Source organism: Microtus ochrogaster, chromosome 2, assembly GCF_000317375.1.
Source record: "Microtus ochrogaster isolate Prairie Vole_2 chromosome 2, MicOch1.0, whole genome shotgun sequence".
Classification (NCBI taxonomy): domain Eukaryota; kingdom Metazoa; phylum Chordata; class Mammalia; order Rodentia; family Cricetidae; genus Microtus; species Microtus ochrogaster.
In genome coordinates, this window is record NC_022010.1 from 66,685,110 (window position 1) to 66,701,365 (window position 16,256).

At 41.8% G+C, this 16,256-nt stretch overlaps 1 protein-coding gene across 1 annotated transcript in view; it reads left to right on the forward strand.

Moving 5' to 3' along the window:
* Positions 1–11,160, forward strand: part of Abi3bp (ABI family member 3 binding protein) — a 219,320-nt gene extending 208,160 nt beyond the window's left edge. The window contains exons 55-59 of the mRNA XM_026788609.1: positions 6,543–6,622; positions 7,204–7,233; positions 7,924–8,085; positions 9,067–9,189; positions 9,986–11,160. Of these exons, the coding sequence (XP_026644410.1) occupies positions 6,543–6,622; positions 7,204–7,233; positions 7,924–8,085; positions 9,067–9,189; positions 9,986–10,101 (511 nt within the window). The 3' untranslated portion in view covers positions 10,102–11,160. The remainder of the gene's footprint in view (positions 1–6,542; positions 6,623–7,203; positions 7,234–7,923; positions 8,086–9,066; positions 9,190–9,985) is intronic.
* The last annotated feature ends 5,096 nt before the right edge of the window (positions 11,161–16,256 follow it).

The window sequence follows — 16,256 nt, forward strand, 5'->3', positions numbered from 1 at the left end:
TAAATACTGTATTTTACTATAGCTGTGTTATACTACAAGGACATGTGTAAATATTTTATTTTACTATAGCTGTGTTATATTACAAGGAAATGTTTAAATACTGTATTTTAGTAGGCTTTCTATTATTTGACTTGATTTTTAAAATCTGAAACCTGAAAGGTATCTAGTAGCCAATCTGTACACACCTCATGGGTGATGCAAAGGTTAGTGTTGATCAGTGAACCAGAGATAAAGAAGTATAGAAGCAGAGATTAACGATTTGCAGACTGGTGTGGGCTAGAAATTCTATTCTAGAAGCTAAGTAACATTGGACCACACACTCCTTTCGCAGCCAGCTGTCCCCTGCTGGTTCTAAATTACTTCATCATATGTCAATCTACCATGCAGGAGCTCAATTTTTTACTTTCTCTAAGGGGTCACCCAGCAACTGTTTGCTGATGAGAGGGCTTAACTCCATACCTGGTGTCAAATGTTCCTGTCTCTGGGCTGGTGCCTCATGGTCACAGCCTGCTGTAGCAAGGGACTGTGATCTCAAATGTGCACAGGGATAGAGAGCTATCACTTGAAGTAAGGGAGACAAAAGACGTCTAGAGATTGAAGACAAATGCTATCTCTTCTTTTGAAGAGAACCTATCCCAATTACTACCTCAAAAACAAAAAGAATTCTGGAAATTTTGACTTCAGTTTGACCAGTGTCATAGTTAATTTTCTATTGCTGTGAAGAGAAATGAAGACCAAGGCAACTTGCAGAAGAACAGCTTTATTGGGAGCTTACAGTTTCAGAGGGCTAGAGTCCATGACCATCATAGAAAGGGGCATGGTAGTGGGCAAGCAGGCATGGTGCTGGAGTAGTAGCTAAGAGCTGGCATCTTTCTCTACAAGTAGGAGGTAAATGGGAATACCAGGAGTCTTTTGAAACCTCAAAACCCAATGCCAGTGACACACCTCCTCCAACAAGGCCACACTCCCTAATCCTTCCCAAAAAGGTCGATCAACTAAGGACAGAGAATTTATCTTAGGGTTTACTATTGCTGTGAAGAGTCACCATGACCATGGCAACTCTTCTAAAGGGAACATTTCATTGTGGTGGCTTGCTTACAGTTCAGAAGTTTGGTCCATCATGGCAGGGAGCATGGTGGCATGCAGGCAGGCACAGTGCTGGAGAAACAGTTTAGTGTCCTACATCTTGCAGGCAACAGGAAGTCTACTGACCATCACACTGAGTGAAGCTTGAGAAAAAGATCTCAAAGCCACCCCCAGTGACACACTTCCAACAGAAGGTGTGGCCCAGTTTAAAAGTGTGCCCTCTAGCCTCAAGGTCTGGATTAAAGGCAAGTGTCATCCAGCCTCCTTCAAGATCACACTTCCTCCAACAAGGCCACACCTTCGAATAGTGCCGCTCACTATGATCTTATAGGGGCCAAATACATTCTAATTACCACGGGGTTCAAATAGATGAGTCTATGGGGGCCATTCTCATTCAACTACCACAATCAGAACTCCAGCCCACGCCCCAGTACTACCTCTTTATTTCTTCCACACCAAATCTCCTTTCCTTCCATTGGCCAGGAACAACACAGTCCTTTCTCTTCTGGGCAACATGGAGCTCTTGTTGAAATGAAAGTAAAACTGTAGAAAGAGTCATCTGGGAGCAAGCCACTGTGTCTCTAACTATTTTTAACTCTACAATAGGGGAGCTGATAAGTAATACCTCAAACCATCAATCTGGCACCAGTGCTGATTGGGACAGGCAGTGTGGCTTAGCTGATCTTTGGGGTCTTCTGGCACATAGTCCTGAAATAGGCAAAGCCATGCAGAGTCAGTGAGAGTCAACCAAGACCCATAGTGAATGGTCTCAGTCAGCAGCTTGTCTTTGAGTCTGCCTTGAGATGAACTGGTAAGTGCTTTGTTTGGTAACATTGATGCTATGGGTTCTTCCTGATGAAATAGTTGGCAACACAGATGGACACACATCATCGCCTGGGCTGAAAAGCTCAGGTTTGTTCCAGAAAGCCTACTTCTCTTCTTACTCTACTGAAAAACTGAAGAATCTGTTGTGTGTGCCAGAATTACATGTGGTTCAACAGTTTCCTATGGAAAATAGAGTCTGGTAATTAAAATAAATCAAATTCACTTCATTTGACATCTCTGGGCTCAGGGGGATTCTGGGGAACAATCATTCCTCTAAAACTAAAACCCGCCAAAGTTTGGGACTCCTGTTTACAGAGTTGATAAAACCTTGGCCCTGATGGTTAGCTGCAACACAAACAGCGACTTCTTATAAGCTGTGAATCTGGCTCAAAAACAGATGTGTGGAATAGCCATTAGTATCCATCACAGGGTATGTGTGGAATTCAGCTCTCTGCAAATTCTTTATTTACTTTTCAACACCATCTATGGATTTGGTATAAAGTAAAATAATGTGCCAAAGCATCAGGCATTTTGCTTAGTTTTATTGTAGGTGTGGGCAACAGATGAATAATTCCGTCCTTGTTAAAGAAAGAAATGGAGGCAGTTGCTCAGCTCGTAACTTGTCACCATGCAAAGAGTTCTCCAAGTACGGATCTCTACTTGTCGGTAAAGAGAACAGTTTTATGGTCATCACTACATGCCTTGTTATTATAGAATTCCTTGTATCTAGAAAATCACAGCACCAGAGTTAGAAGTGAAGCCCAACTGTAGAATGTCCAGTTTCTGAACCCAGACCCCTGAAAGTGAAAGACACAAGAAACTTCTCTCGGGGCAGAGTGGGCAGCCAGGTCATGATCCTCCATGATTTCTGCATCCATTTTCCCTTCTGTCGCTTCTGTTCCTTCTTATCCCCACCCCACCCCTTTACTTCCAATTCCCTCCCTTCCTTTTGAGACAAGTTGGTATGCTACTCAAGCTGGCCTCAAATGTGTGATTCTGCTTCAGCTTTGTACGAGGCTGGGATTGCAGGTGTGTGCCATCATGCAGGTTCTGTCCCTAACTGAGGTGTCCGACTCCTCTCTGGCCCGGAGCTCCTTAACTGTATCCCAGAGTTGCACAGTGAATGACATTACAGGTTGCTAAGTGTCCTGAATTGCTGTAACCCTCCAGTGTCCTTGAGATGAGGTCACAAAAACTGTCTCCTTATTGCTTCTTATTCTTTCTTATTCCACTTAATCTGATTCTCTTCCTCTGACAGAAAACCTCACCTGAATGGGTCTCCAGCACTTCAAGACCTCAGCAGGGATAAAATGAGCTAACCATCATACAGTCAAAACCGACAGTCAGTCACTGAGTGTTTTTGCATAAAAACAAGTTATATAAGAAGCAGTTTACTTGAGGTTTGAGAATTTTGCTAACCTAACTTTTCCAACCTGTAGGGAGTTATGTAACTAAAAGTAGATTAAGCAGTGAAAGCTGAAACTCGGCTCTAAGTTTACACCAAAACTGAAGTCTAGAGAGAACGGGTGAGGGGGTGATGGCGGTGCCCACACCCCGGCTGCAGGGCAGCTCCTAGAGACGGACATCCTGCTTCTGACAGATTAGCTCAGGAACTGCAAACCATACTTTCTGGGACCATTTTTTTTTCACTTTATTCCAGCAGCTGATTTTTTTAAATTTTATCCTTCATTATCCTTTCCTATTAAGATAATTCATAGATTTTTTTAAAGTCTTTTAATGTATCAAAGTCTTGCCACTGCTTCCTAAGAAGCAAATATTGGAAAAACATGAAAAACAGTATTATAAGGCTTTACATATCTTTATGTTTCTTTGGGGCCTTTTGTTCATCTGAATGTGGATTTTAAGATAAAATTGTGATAAACTTAAGACCTTCTAAGAGTTATTGGACGTTTCCATAACTTCTAGCCCTGATGTACACCTAACCACCATTATGATTCTGGTCCCTCAAATACAGCCCATTATTTTATTCTCAGTTCTGGGCTTTTTCCCACTATACCGTGATACGCTGAAAATTCTCAGTTTTTTTTAAAATTCTTTTCACATCTTCTTGGGCACAAAGTAGGTCTTTTTCATCTTGAAAGTAAACATCTTTAAGTTCAGGGAAATTTCTCACACAATCTCTAGGATTAAAGTCCCCATTTTATAGTTTCTGCCAGTTGGATGTTCAATAATCCAATTTTCTATTTTTAACTGACTTTTTGACTAGTTATCTGTAGATTGTCAACTTTATCTTCTAAATGTCTTTTTGGTTTCTATGTTCATTCAAATAACTTTGCTAAAATGTTGAGGTAGCCCCCTGTATTTATGTACAATTGTCATTCTCTGAGACTTGACTCTTAGATGCATATAGTGTCATTCAGGTGACAAAATGTGCATTCTGGGAAAGATTTTGCCACCACAAAGTATTTATTTACTTAGTGGATTTTTTGAGACAGGGTTTCTCCATAGCTTTTTTGGTTCCTGTCCTGGAACTAGCTCTTGTAGACCAGGCTGGCCTCGAACTCACAGAGATCCGGCTGTCTCGCTGCCTCTGCCTCCCAAGTGCTGGGATTAAAGGCGTGAGCCACCACCGCCCTGCTACACAAAGCATTTATTTATTTATTTATTTATTTATTTAGGGCTTAACCAGCCAAAACATGCCCTCATGTTGTTAAACATAATTTAAAATTATTTCTTCCAAATTTGTATCATAAAATATTAGGAAAAACTTCAGAAAAAGTAAGTTATAGAAACTGTGTCCATGCTAGAAGTAGAGATCAAATGGAAAAAGCTGAAATAAAATGACATGGAAAGGAGTCCAGTGGTCCAATCTGGACACGGCACGGGTCGCCTGGCATGGCCTAGAACAGCTATGACATGCACCCCTACTCAGTAAAATGCAGATCCATGTGAATCCAACCCCCACTGCCTCCCGTATTCAGCTCACCAGTTCGGTGAGGGTTTTGTTATCGTTGGGACTGTCTGACGGCACCAGCCTTAGAAAAAATAGAACCTTGGAAATACCCACGTATGGGACTTAAGTAAATGGTACAGGCGTTTTCAGACCAGCATTGTTTATATAGCTGTGAGATCGTGTGTGTGCATGCCATGATGCTCTGTGGAGGGCAAAGGACAGACAGCTCTGGGTCTTAGGCCTCGCTTTCTACATTAAGAGGCCACTTTTGTTGTTTCCTGCTGTGTGGCTCTGCAAGCTGGCCTGTGTGTCTCTGGAGATGGTCTTCACCCCCTACCATGCCACAGAAGTACTGAATTTGGGATTACAGATTGGATGTGATGCCTCCACCCTCAGCCTTGCTCGATATGGGTTCCAGGGATTGGAACACCGGTTCTCACACTTGCATGCCACTCTCCCAGCCTGGCATTCTCTTATGACAATGGCATAGCTACATGTAGCTAAGAACTGAAAGGGAAGCTTGAATTCTATTTCACAACTATTTCAAGTTTGGAAAAGTCAAAATATTACAATAGTTACAAACATCACTGGCCTGAGATGAGACTTGGGGGGAGTACCTCATAGGGTTTGTGTGTTGATTATAAATGCAGAATGACCATGTATGACACATGGTAGGGACTTTAAAAAGTGGTTCCCGTCGTGTAAGCACTGGAATCTGTCCTACGACCCTCCAGAAGTGATCTACCAGTACAGAAACTCACTCCATGGAGCCTCCCACTTCCCTTGTAGCACCATCTGCACCCAACTGGGCACCTCGGCCACCCTGCTGGTTCTCACTTATCACACTTACCTTGTGTGGGCTGCATTCTTACTTTGTGATAAGCTTCTCAAAGATGACCTTTATCTGCCAAACCTTGCAAAGATCACAAAGCACTACCTGCTGACTCGGGCCAAGTCAGCCTGAGAGCAAATGCAGCTGTGCCCTCTGCTGCAGGAAGTCAGTTTCAGACAGATGTGCACTGCTTCCTGCTCTGGGCTTCTTACTGGGATCTGCAGTTTATACAGCTTGTGAGAAAGATTTGTCAACTATACACAATTTTATGACTCACTCATAAAATAAGGATTGAGCCAAAGCAATTCTACATTTTTTGAAAGGACCTGAGCAGTCCAAGCCTGACTTACTGAGAAGAGGGAGAACAAAGTCTCAGGGTTTGTGTTCATGCTCTCAGGACACTAGTGGGCCCATTTTCTGGACAGCCTGGATTCCTGTGATCTGCATCAGACATTCTCATGTCTCTCCTTTCTTGCGTTTCTCAGAACCAGGGGCCACAGAACTCATCCCAGTAACTCAGTCTTCATTTTCAGTGCCAGAGGCAGGACAAATAATGTGCATTTTAAAAAAATCTTCCCCATTACCACTCTGTATTGTGATTCCAGTACCACAATGAGCAACACTGGGCTGGCAGGGGACATCTGGAGCAAAGGGAGGCTCCTTATCCTGGGATGAGAGTGGTCACCACATAGCTTTCCTAGAGAAACCTGCCTGGTGATTCCTAACTTTCATTAATGTTTTTCTCAAATGAAGTATTAGACAAGATGTTGAGAAAGTAAAACCTGAAATTGTCATGATTTAAAAAGAAACAGTAGTATAGCAGAAAAATGTCATTCCTTAAAGCCCTCAAAGATGTTACTATTGTTTTTATTTCTCCTTATGCAGCTATGAATTCCAGGTGAAACCCAAAAATCCACTCGGTGAAGGCCCTGCCAGCAAGACGGTGGCATTCAGTACAGAATCAGGTAATCATGTCAGTAGTGATCCACACGGATGTGACTGGACATAATCACAAGTGTTGGCATAGAAGGAGCTTGTTTGAAACCCAGAGTGTCTTGAATTCTGCAGCCCTTGAGAAGAAGCTAATAGATGTACTTATTATATACTACTCAAATGTTGCCCTGCATGCCCAGAATAATGTTCATCAGGTACATCAGAGAAGGGAAGTTATGAGTTCTGGGAAACTATCTGCACACTCCAAGCTTCAGTTCTCAATAAAAATCTGTATGTGCAAACAAATTTGCATAATTCTAAACTATATCATATTTTGGTAACTTTACAATTAATAGTTTTGTAGAAAACTAAATGAAAAGGCTTTTGAAAAAGCTAGAAGAACCTATGCTCAAATCTACTCAAATCATGTGTTAAAGATGCCTCTGAGTATCTGAAGGATGATCAACAACCATTTCCAAAACAAAAGACACTTTCAGATTCAAGCTTTAGCAAGATTGTACATCATGTAAATAAGACCTGCCTTCTTCACCATAATACTGTAATAGTAAAACTTTATCTAAAAGACTCTTCCATGTGTGTTGTTTCTCCTCAGCTGACCCAAGAGTGAGTGAGCCAATTTCTGGTAAGTACCAGTCTCAATGGGGACTATATTTTCCAAAATTAGGTAAGCACAGCAAACTTGAGTTGAACATCTTTCTATCTAGAAAGATAAAAGAGGTGTCATTCTTAAATATATAAGCACTTAATACTCATTGGGACAGTGCTGAAATTTGCTTTAACTCATATACCAGTTCACTCAAAATCTGTTTAATTTGCTCACATTAAATTTTATACTATGTTGAGTCAGACAGTGGTGGTGCACACCTTTAATCCTGGCACTTTGGAGGCAGAGACAGGAGGATCTCTGTGAGTTTGAGGTCAGCCTGGTCTACAGAGGGAGTTTAGGACAGATTCCAAAAGCTACAGAGAAATCCTGTCTTGAAAAAACAAAAACACCAACCAACCAACCAAACAAACAAAAAACCTATTTATATTATGTTGCAAAAAAAGAGCCCCAAATATGTCTATAAACCAACACTGCAGACACTAGTACAATACCTAAGATATTGCTGAGATTTATTTCACTAGTGACAGAAACTTAGACTGGAGTTTGTTAAACCCTTTCAAACATTTTCAGCCCCCAGTATTTAATGCAGTAAAGAAATGAGGTATCAGGAAGTGGGCAAAGAAGTCTGCAGGCTGCTTTTGTTGTAAAGCGTTTAGCTCTTCAGAGTTAAACACTGAACCCAAATCATGTGTTTTCCTCATGCAGCAGGAAGAGACGCCATCTGGACCGAAAGACCCTTTAACTCAGACTCTTACTCCGAATGCAAAGGCAAACAATATGTTAAAAGGACATGGTATAAGAAATTTGTCGGAGTGCAGCTGTGCAACTCTCTGAGATACAAGATTTATTTAAGCGACTCCCTCACAGGTTTGTCCCACCACCCTAGCCTTTCTGTGACATTTCAGACTCAGCACTTCATGCAAATTCCCTTCAGAAAATGTTACAGACATAGGTAAAACAACTAATCTTAGAAACAAGGACTTAAATCTGCGATTCGGAGGCAGACAATGAAAATACAACATAAAATAGTGATACCATGACCAACTTCAATGCATAGGCAGGTGCTTGCACAGCAAAGCTCAGTACTGTCGCAACCACCCAAGAACTAAAATCCTACTACTAATCATGAAAGGAACGTGATATCCTTAAAATGCCAGAAGGGCTCAAACCCCTGCACTATGTTTGTTTATGTCTTTTCTAGAATATTCATATAGTAAAAACCTTGTGGTCCCTCATTCATTCATCAGATTGTATTCTGGGTTTGGTGGGTGACAAAGTACTAAATGCCATATTCCTGCTTTCATATAGGAGAGACACATTAAATAAATATGTAAATTACCCAAGAATGTCACAAAGACACAGAATGGCTCAGCAGAAGTGGAGGCTCCTTTAGTTTTAGGGAAGGTCTGTGTGCAAAGGTATCATGTCTGCTTAGAATAAATTTTGAGAAGAAATCAACGATAGAAGAGTCTAGAACAAAGGGTCTCTGGAGAGGTAGAGGAAAAAAAAGTGTGAAGGCCTGAGGCAAGACATACTGTAGTTTTGGCTGAGATTTAGTAAAAAAGAAGTTGTCTTCTGAGAATAACGGGAGACTGCTGGGGAGAATTATGGATAGAGTAATAACTTGCATTATAAAAGTCACTGTGATCTGAAGGGGAAAGGAGAACATTAGGAAGTAGGAGTTAAACAAGGACATCAGCTGGGAAACCTTTCCTAGTGCAAGAGATGTTCGTGGCTTTTCCTCTGGGAAGTTAGGGAAAAGAAAAGCAAAACTATTCTTTGAAATAATTAATTATGGAATTGCCATACATTAAAGAAAAGGACATTGTTTCATTTCTGGTCCCTCAGGAAAGTTTTACAACATAGGAGATCAGAGGGGCCATGGAGAAGATCACTGCCAGTTTGTGGATTCATTTTTAGATGGCCGCACGGGACAGCAGCTAGCCTCTGACCAGTTACCCACCAAAGAAGGTATGCTTTCTGACCATCCTATGCAGAGGGTTGTGCAGATTAGCAGGGAAAGCAATAAGTTGACGGAAATGGCTACAGAACTGCTACTCTGTCACTAGGGGAAGAAGAAACTTAGCTCTCGATTCAAGCACAGATCTAGAAAAATTAGATATATAAATGTATTCTGAGAAAACTAAAATCTTTCCCAAGTTTCCAGCCCTCCTGGTATCCCAGTGTCCCTCACAGCTCCAGTCATATGGAACATGCCTAAACATCTTTGCTCCCGTAAAAATTGTTTCTACCATACAAGGAAAACATAGTATTTTCCTTAAAATGATCTATATAAAACAATGATGATGAGTCTGAGAAGTGAATATACTCAGCAAATTGCTAAGTACATATTAGCAGCACACTGTGTAGGGAGGACTGAAAATATAACTCTTGCCTCAGCAGAGCAGAATGGTGGACATTGTCCAGATCACTCAGGAAACACCTATTTGAGGTTTTTAGTAACGTGTTTTGTTCACGAACACAAAAATACCAAGCCTCTTAAAAGATGCCTGTACAAGACACGGGACATCAAGAGGCTGCTGAAACTACTCTTATAGTACTGACTTGCTAAGACACATGCCAAGCTTTTAAGTCCTAGGGTCATTGTGTTTCTGGGTTAAGTATCAGATCCTCTATAATTACTAGTTTTCTCTATTGCTTTGCTTCACTCAGAGTCATCTTTACACTGAACAGCATTCTATCCGTGAAGGGTGTGAACAAGGACATGAAAGATCTAGTAAACTAAATAAACTCTTTTTCCTCTTAGGCTACTTCAGAGCCGTTCGTCAGGAACCTGTCCAGTTTGGAGAGATAGGCGGTCATACCCAAATCAATTATGTCCAGTGGTATGAATGTGGGACCACAATTCCTGGGAAATGGTAGCTGCAGCACAGCTGTTTCCAAAGTAACAAAGAACCCGTTGGAAAGCCTATGGTGTTTGTCACCCCCCACTCCCAGCTCTTTTGTTTACTGTGTATTAAAGTCTGCAGCCCAACTGAGAGCAGCACTCGATGCTCATTGTTAGAAAAGATTTCTGAGACGATTTATCAGGTTTACAAAGATGCTTTAAGAAAGCAAGATATTAACATTAATAGAATAACATTTTTTTAGGGAAGCGGGCTCCCTAGTCATGATATTTTAAGAGAACATTTGTATATTATTTATCACACTGTTGTAATGTTTTCAGATACTTTTATAACAAAATTAATGTCAAAAAATCTTTAATATGCTTTATAAAAAGTATTTACTTTATGAATGTGTACCTGTTGTTGTTGGTGAGTTAATCCCATAAATCTCTACTTGGTTTAACTTATTGGATCAAAAAATCTTCAGCATAGACATGTGAGAGAAAGTGGTTCTAATATTTAAAATTATGTAAACTTCAATTTGTTAGCACAGATGAACAGATTTTCAAGCTTAAATAGTTATGGATTCATGCTCACTTCTCCATAACCTGCCAGCAAATTACCGAAAAGAAAAACCTATATAATTTTATCTCAACCAAACAGCTGATAATCTGACGTGCCAAATGATAAATTTTGATGTTTTGATTCTGTACCGATAATATTACGTATAAAAATACTTTCTCAAACTCTTCCTTTTAACATTCTTTTGAGCGGCTCTGTGGTCCTATTCAAGCTGTACGTAGAGACTGAGTGTGAAGTCAGCATGGAAAGACAGCGCATGTGAGATGCTATTGTTTTAAATGATATATTATATATTTATACATTAAGGCCATGAATGAATGTATCAGAGGTTGTTTTGTGGACACTGTTTACTCATGCTGTAACAAAACTGACTCGTTATGAAGCGGGAGTACATATTTTTGGGAGGGAGCAAGAATATTATTGCCTGCCCTGAAAAAACTTTTCTCTATGTGTATCTTTCAATATGCTTCAGTTTTATCAATGCTACATTTTGTACTTTTCAAGCAAATATAAACTCTGCAATAAAAAAGATATAGGTTTTTAAAAAGTGATTTTTTAAAATGTTCTGAGTAGTTTGCCAATATGTAAATACATCTTTAACTCCATAAGGAAAAATCAGAAAATTAAGAGCTACCAAACCCCTATTGTGTTTATATTCTAAGTCAATCAAATATGTTATATATATTTTTCCCTGAATGGAAATCAATTTCATAATTTTTTTTGAAGACCATATACCAATAAGATGACTAGTTTCTTTATATCTGAAATAATTAGTAATTAAATTACAAGACCACTATTGGATTCAATCACCTTTATTAGCCTATCGATGTTACATTTATACCCAATGTCTAGTCATCTTCTCAAAGGGCACTATTTTTAGTACATCATGTTAATAGTAAACAGCCAAGTGTGATGGCTAAACCTTAGCCTAGCTTTTTAATATCCTCTGGGAACTAGAAAGCCAATCATTTTACACGCAATAGTGTTCCAAAATAACTAGGAAGCTGCTACAGTTTTAAGCAGGGGAGGAGACATATTCATTTTGGTCTTTCTGTGTTTGTATTCCATCAAATTATATTTTTAATTAATAGCAACAAGATATCATAAAAATTGCTCTGCTTTTTAAATTTTTGAACTTCAATACAGTACAAATTGAAACAAAATAGTATTATAGTCTTTTGGGAGGCAATTAGCCATCAATAGTGTAGCTGAACCTCCTTATCGATAACCGGGTCCAGCTTGGGTATAGCCTGGACCAAAAGGAGGATGGTTACGTGCATAAGGGTTAGGCGCACTGGAAGGAGGGGTCATGGTTCCCTCAGGAGATGGCATAAAACCTGGTCTGGTTTGGTAAGCAGCAGCTTGGCTTGGAGCCATTCCAGGCTGGGCACCAGGGGCACAGTATATTAGCAGGCTGAGATGTTTGGGTAGTATAAGTTTGTGGAGGATAAATGCTCGCCTGGTACTGGTGTGGTTGAGCATCATGCTCCACTACAGACTTCCACATCTGATGGTGGCAGATGATGGGAATAATTAGGACGGAGAGAGGAACATAGAGGAGGGATGATCAGAATGCTGAAGCCAACTACACAAGCGATCGAATGTTTCTCATCGTTCTTAGAAGAAAACAAGAGCTGAAACAAAGCAGATAGAAGTTCTAGGAAGACATCTCAGTTAGAAGAGAAAGGAGTGGAAGTTATTTAAGATAAACCAGAGTGGTTTGAGTCCACCCACATCTGGAGGGAAGTCAGTGCAGATGTAGGCAACACAGCAACCTCTGTCAACGTGCCGGGACCGTTCACTACATCTACAGCTTGTAGTATTTGACAACACCTTCTGCAGGATTGGGGTGGCATTTCCCTCAGATTTACCTATGGTTTCCTTTCTAGTTGTCAGGACATAAATGAGTCCAAGGTCCCTCCTGTCTGTAATCTGCTTAGCTACATTGAAATTGTTTTCACCTGTCCATGGGATACAGTCCTACATTCACCCTAAGACACTCACGGAAGAGCTTCGGGAAAGTTGGTTCAAAGACCCACCCTAGGTGATGCGTGGGGAAACATTGACAGGAATCTCAATTTTCTAAGGGAGAAAACACTGAGGCTTTATGTTTTATCACTCAGTTACAAACACTGTTCAACTGTATTTAAAGATACATATATCCAAACCCAGCATGTAACAGATCCCCTTTTTGGAACACGTGGGATTTACCTACCAAATAAACATTGCAGAGGTCTTTGGAGAAAACTAGTTTGGCAGAGGACCAATCATTCCTCCACTGGATACCCATGTTTTCCTGAGCCTTGCCAAGGGAGTGTGAGGAGGAACTGCCTAGTCACACTGTGGGCTTCTGAACAGTGGTGTGGCAAGGTAACAAGGGGCAGTGCCCATCTGCTCTGGTAGCCTTTGAGATTCCCTGGCTCCGCTGTCAAGTCCCTGCTCATCCTTCTTTCTCAGGGACCTCCACCCCTGGGAGGCCATTCTGGTGTTCATCACTGTTTCCCAGAGGAGACACTCTTCAATACCTATCTGCAGGACTCTGTCCATTTAGGCCCCAAGTCTCCACTGAGATGCACCTGGAAACCTCCACCCTTGCCTCTGTTTCCTAACAACCCCAGAAGATGATCCCTGGGGGAATCTGAGAAGGGGAATTAAAGATCTGCTAAGGTGCAGCTAGGGAAGTGGTGAGCTAACCAGGCCGAGAGTCACTTGAGCTACTGAGAACAATGCCTTCCTTACTTGGCAGTAGCTACTATAGGGGTTAGCACAGATAAGGATGACCCATGAACCACATCCTATGGCCTCTCTTTGACATGGCCTGGCTCTTGCGCTGTTCTGCAACCGAGTGAACCTGGAAAGAAGTCACCTGTATTCATGGGCAATAAGGAAGCAGTGAGGTCCAATGGTCTCATCTTTTGTCCTTCTAACCTTTGCCCCCTGGCCTCAGCCCATCTCTCCCATCAATCTCACACACTTCTTAAGATCAAAATAACTTAATATGCTCGTACTCTTGATGACTCATCAATAAGGTTGCTAAGTTGAAGCGGAAGGCTGGAGAATAACCCAGTGAAGGACAGAGAATGCCAGCACATCCAGTGCCTGATCACAGTGTTGACTTATGACAACAATAGTCCACAGACACCTCAGTAATACGACAGCCCCCGTGGGACCCCAGCCAGTCATGCAACACAGAGAATGTACCTCTTAGCCAGATACTAGACTAAGCACTTCACAAATATTAACTTAAATACTTTGACAACTCCCTGATTCCTGTGATTTTGTTCCCCAATGTTAAATAATGAAGGGCTTAGCATAACTGCCTGTCTCCGAAACCCTGGGATTCCCACAAACATAGAGAGTTACCCCAGCTGGATAATCATGCCTGCATTTGGCCCCTCAAAGCACTTGGCTCAGCACCAGTGTTCATGTGGGTTAATTCCTGCTCCCTTACATCCCCCATGTGCATTTTGTGTCCCTGAGAGACCGTACAAAAGTCTTCATCTTCTGTGGGACTCTTCCCTTAGTGCCCAGGGCCAGCCAGCCCTTAGAGTGGGATGTGTAGATCCTCAGTAGAAGCCAGGGCATACTTGGCTGGGCCCTCGGTCCTAGATGGCTGGCCAATCACATCCCTGAGTGCAGGCCATTTCCTTGTTCCTATCTTCCCATGGTCATTGTCAACCACTGCACGCAGACCTGATGGCCGTCACAAGTTCAGCACCAATTAGCAATCTAAGTACTACGTGGATTTCTTTTCCACACTTCTCTGGGCACCCAAGTCTCCCAGAACTCTGAGTACCCACTTTCACTACTGTTTGTTCGAGCTCCCAGCTCCATCCAGCTCTTCAAATCCACACCTGGCGCCCCACCAGCTGTTGCCACTTCAGGGCAAGAAACTGAGCAGCGGCTTGAGTTCTGTTTTCAGGTTTTCTGTCGTTTCCTGTCACACTGTCCTCACAGCTACTTCCTGAAGTTCAAGTCAGTTCCCAAAGCTTTAAGTAGCATTTCTGTGTCTAGTGTTTTGAAAAGTTTTTTCAAATCATGGGATAGTTATAAAAATGACCACATCTAAGCCACATCCCTAACAGTTAAGTCACGTTCAAGAATGCTCTAGGACCACTCTGTGTCCTAAGTAGGACAGTTGCATCTAGGATAGTAAAGGAATTCAGAATAAGTCAGTGGGCTGTGGTGGCAAACATCTGTGATCCCAGCACTCGGGTGTAGCCTTGGCTACAACACTGTTGTAAAGGTCTTGTCTGAGGGAGGAAAACAAAAACAACATTGGATGTGGGCTGGAGCAATCAAGAGAGGCTTCCAGGGAGATTGATATGTATGTGAATCTTGAAGGGCAAGCCTTAAAAACACCTCTTCATTCCCTATAGCACTTACAATGAGGCTCACACAGAACTGATGTCAAAAGGATAAGTCACGGGAAAGAAGGGAGAAAGTTCCCTAGCTTGTTGGGAAACTGTGTGGAGCCTGAGCTCACTGACAGAAGTCAGACTCCAGATGAATTTCTCCAAGAAGCAGGAGTTGTGAACTCTGACACACTCTGTGCTGTTAAGATCTGTGGCCCTTCCCTTCTGTCTTTAAGTCAGATGTGCCCAGGTGACTTGTTTGGGCCAATGACATAGACCCTTTCTGAGGGGAAGCCCACTGAGAGATTGAAGGCCTATACTGTGGCTGCTTTTCAAATAATCCCCCAGGGAGACTCCTCTGGCAGCCTGAGACCCTCAGTGACAAAGAGGATGCACAGAAAGTCTCAAGATCATCCTAAGACTTTATTGACTTTAATTGAATTCCAGTTATTGAATCTGACCCAGGCTCTTCTGATCTTGATGGGCTGTGGAATTGTGATCTGACTGGCTTAGAGATAATGAACCCAGAAAGGGGCTCAGACTGGTTTCACCAGTCTTGCACTGAAGAGAGCATCTCAGCAGTAGAACAGAGGCATTTCTGCAGGAGAACAGAAAGCTCCTAAGGTCCCTTCCAAATGGATGCTAAACTTGGGGCATTTTATTTGTTCTGCTAAAGCTGTTTTAAAATAGAGAAAAATGTGGAAAGGGAAAATCTTTTAGCTAACTTGGAATTCTAATGCAATGTCAGAATAAGAGTATCAGAGCAGACATTGTAACACATCATATGGCAATGCAGTTCTCCGGAGAAATTGTAGGACTTTAGAGATGAGACTGAGAAAACTCATTTCCCCTTTACAGATATCCACTGTTCATCCCTTGAGTGCAGTCTAACATGCAGGAATAGCTTTGAAACCAAAGAGATCAGGTTCAAAATCCACTTGCACATTGAGATAGCCGGCCAGCTTTTCCCAAGCAGCAACTTCATACAAAAGCGTAATTACACCCACCCGACCTTCATGAGCTACAATACACCTACGCTGAGTGTCCTAGGACACTGATTCGCTGTTGTGCTGTTTTCTCCTGAGACAGAGTGCCGCTATGTAGCACAGGCGATCTTGAATTCACTATACGGACAAGACTGACCCCGAACTTACCACCTCCTGTCTCAGTCTTCTGAGTGCAGGCAGCGCTAACCTTCTCCAGTGTTCTCTCAGAACTATACACAGGCTTCAGGACTTCACCCCGGCACTCTGCT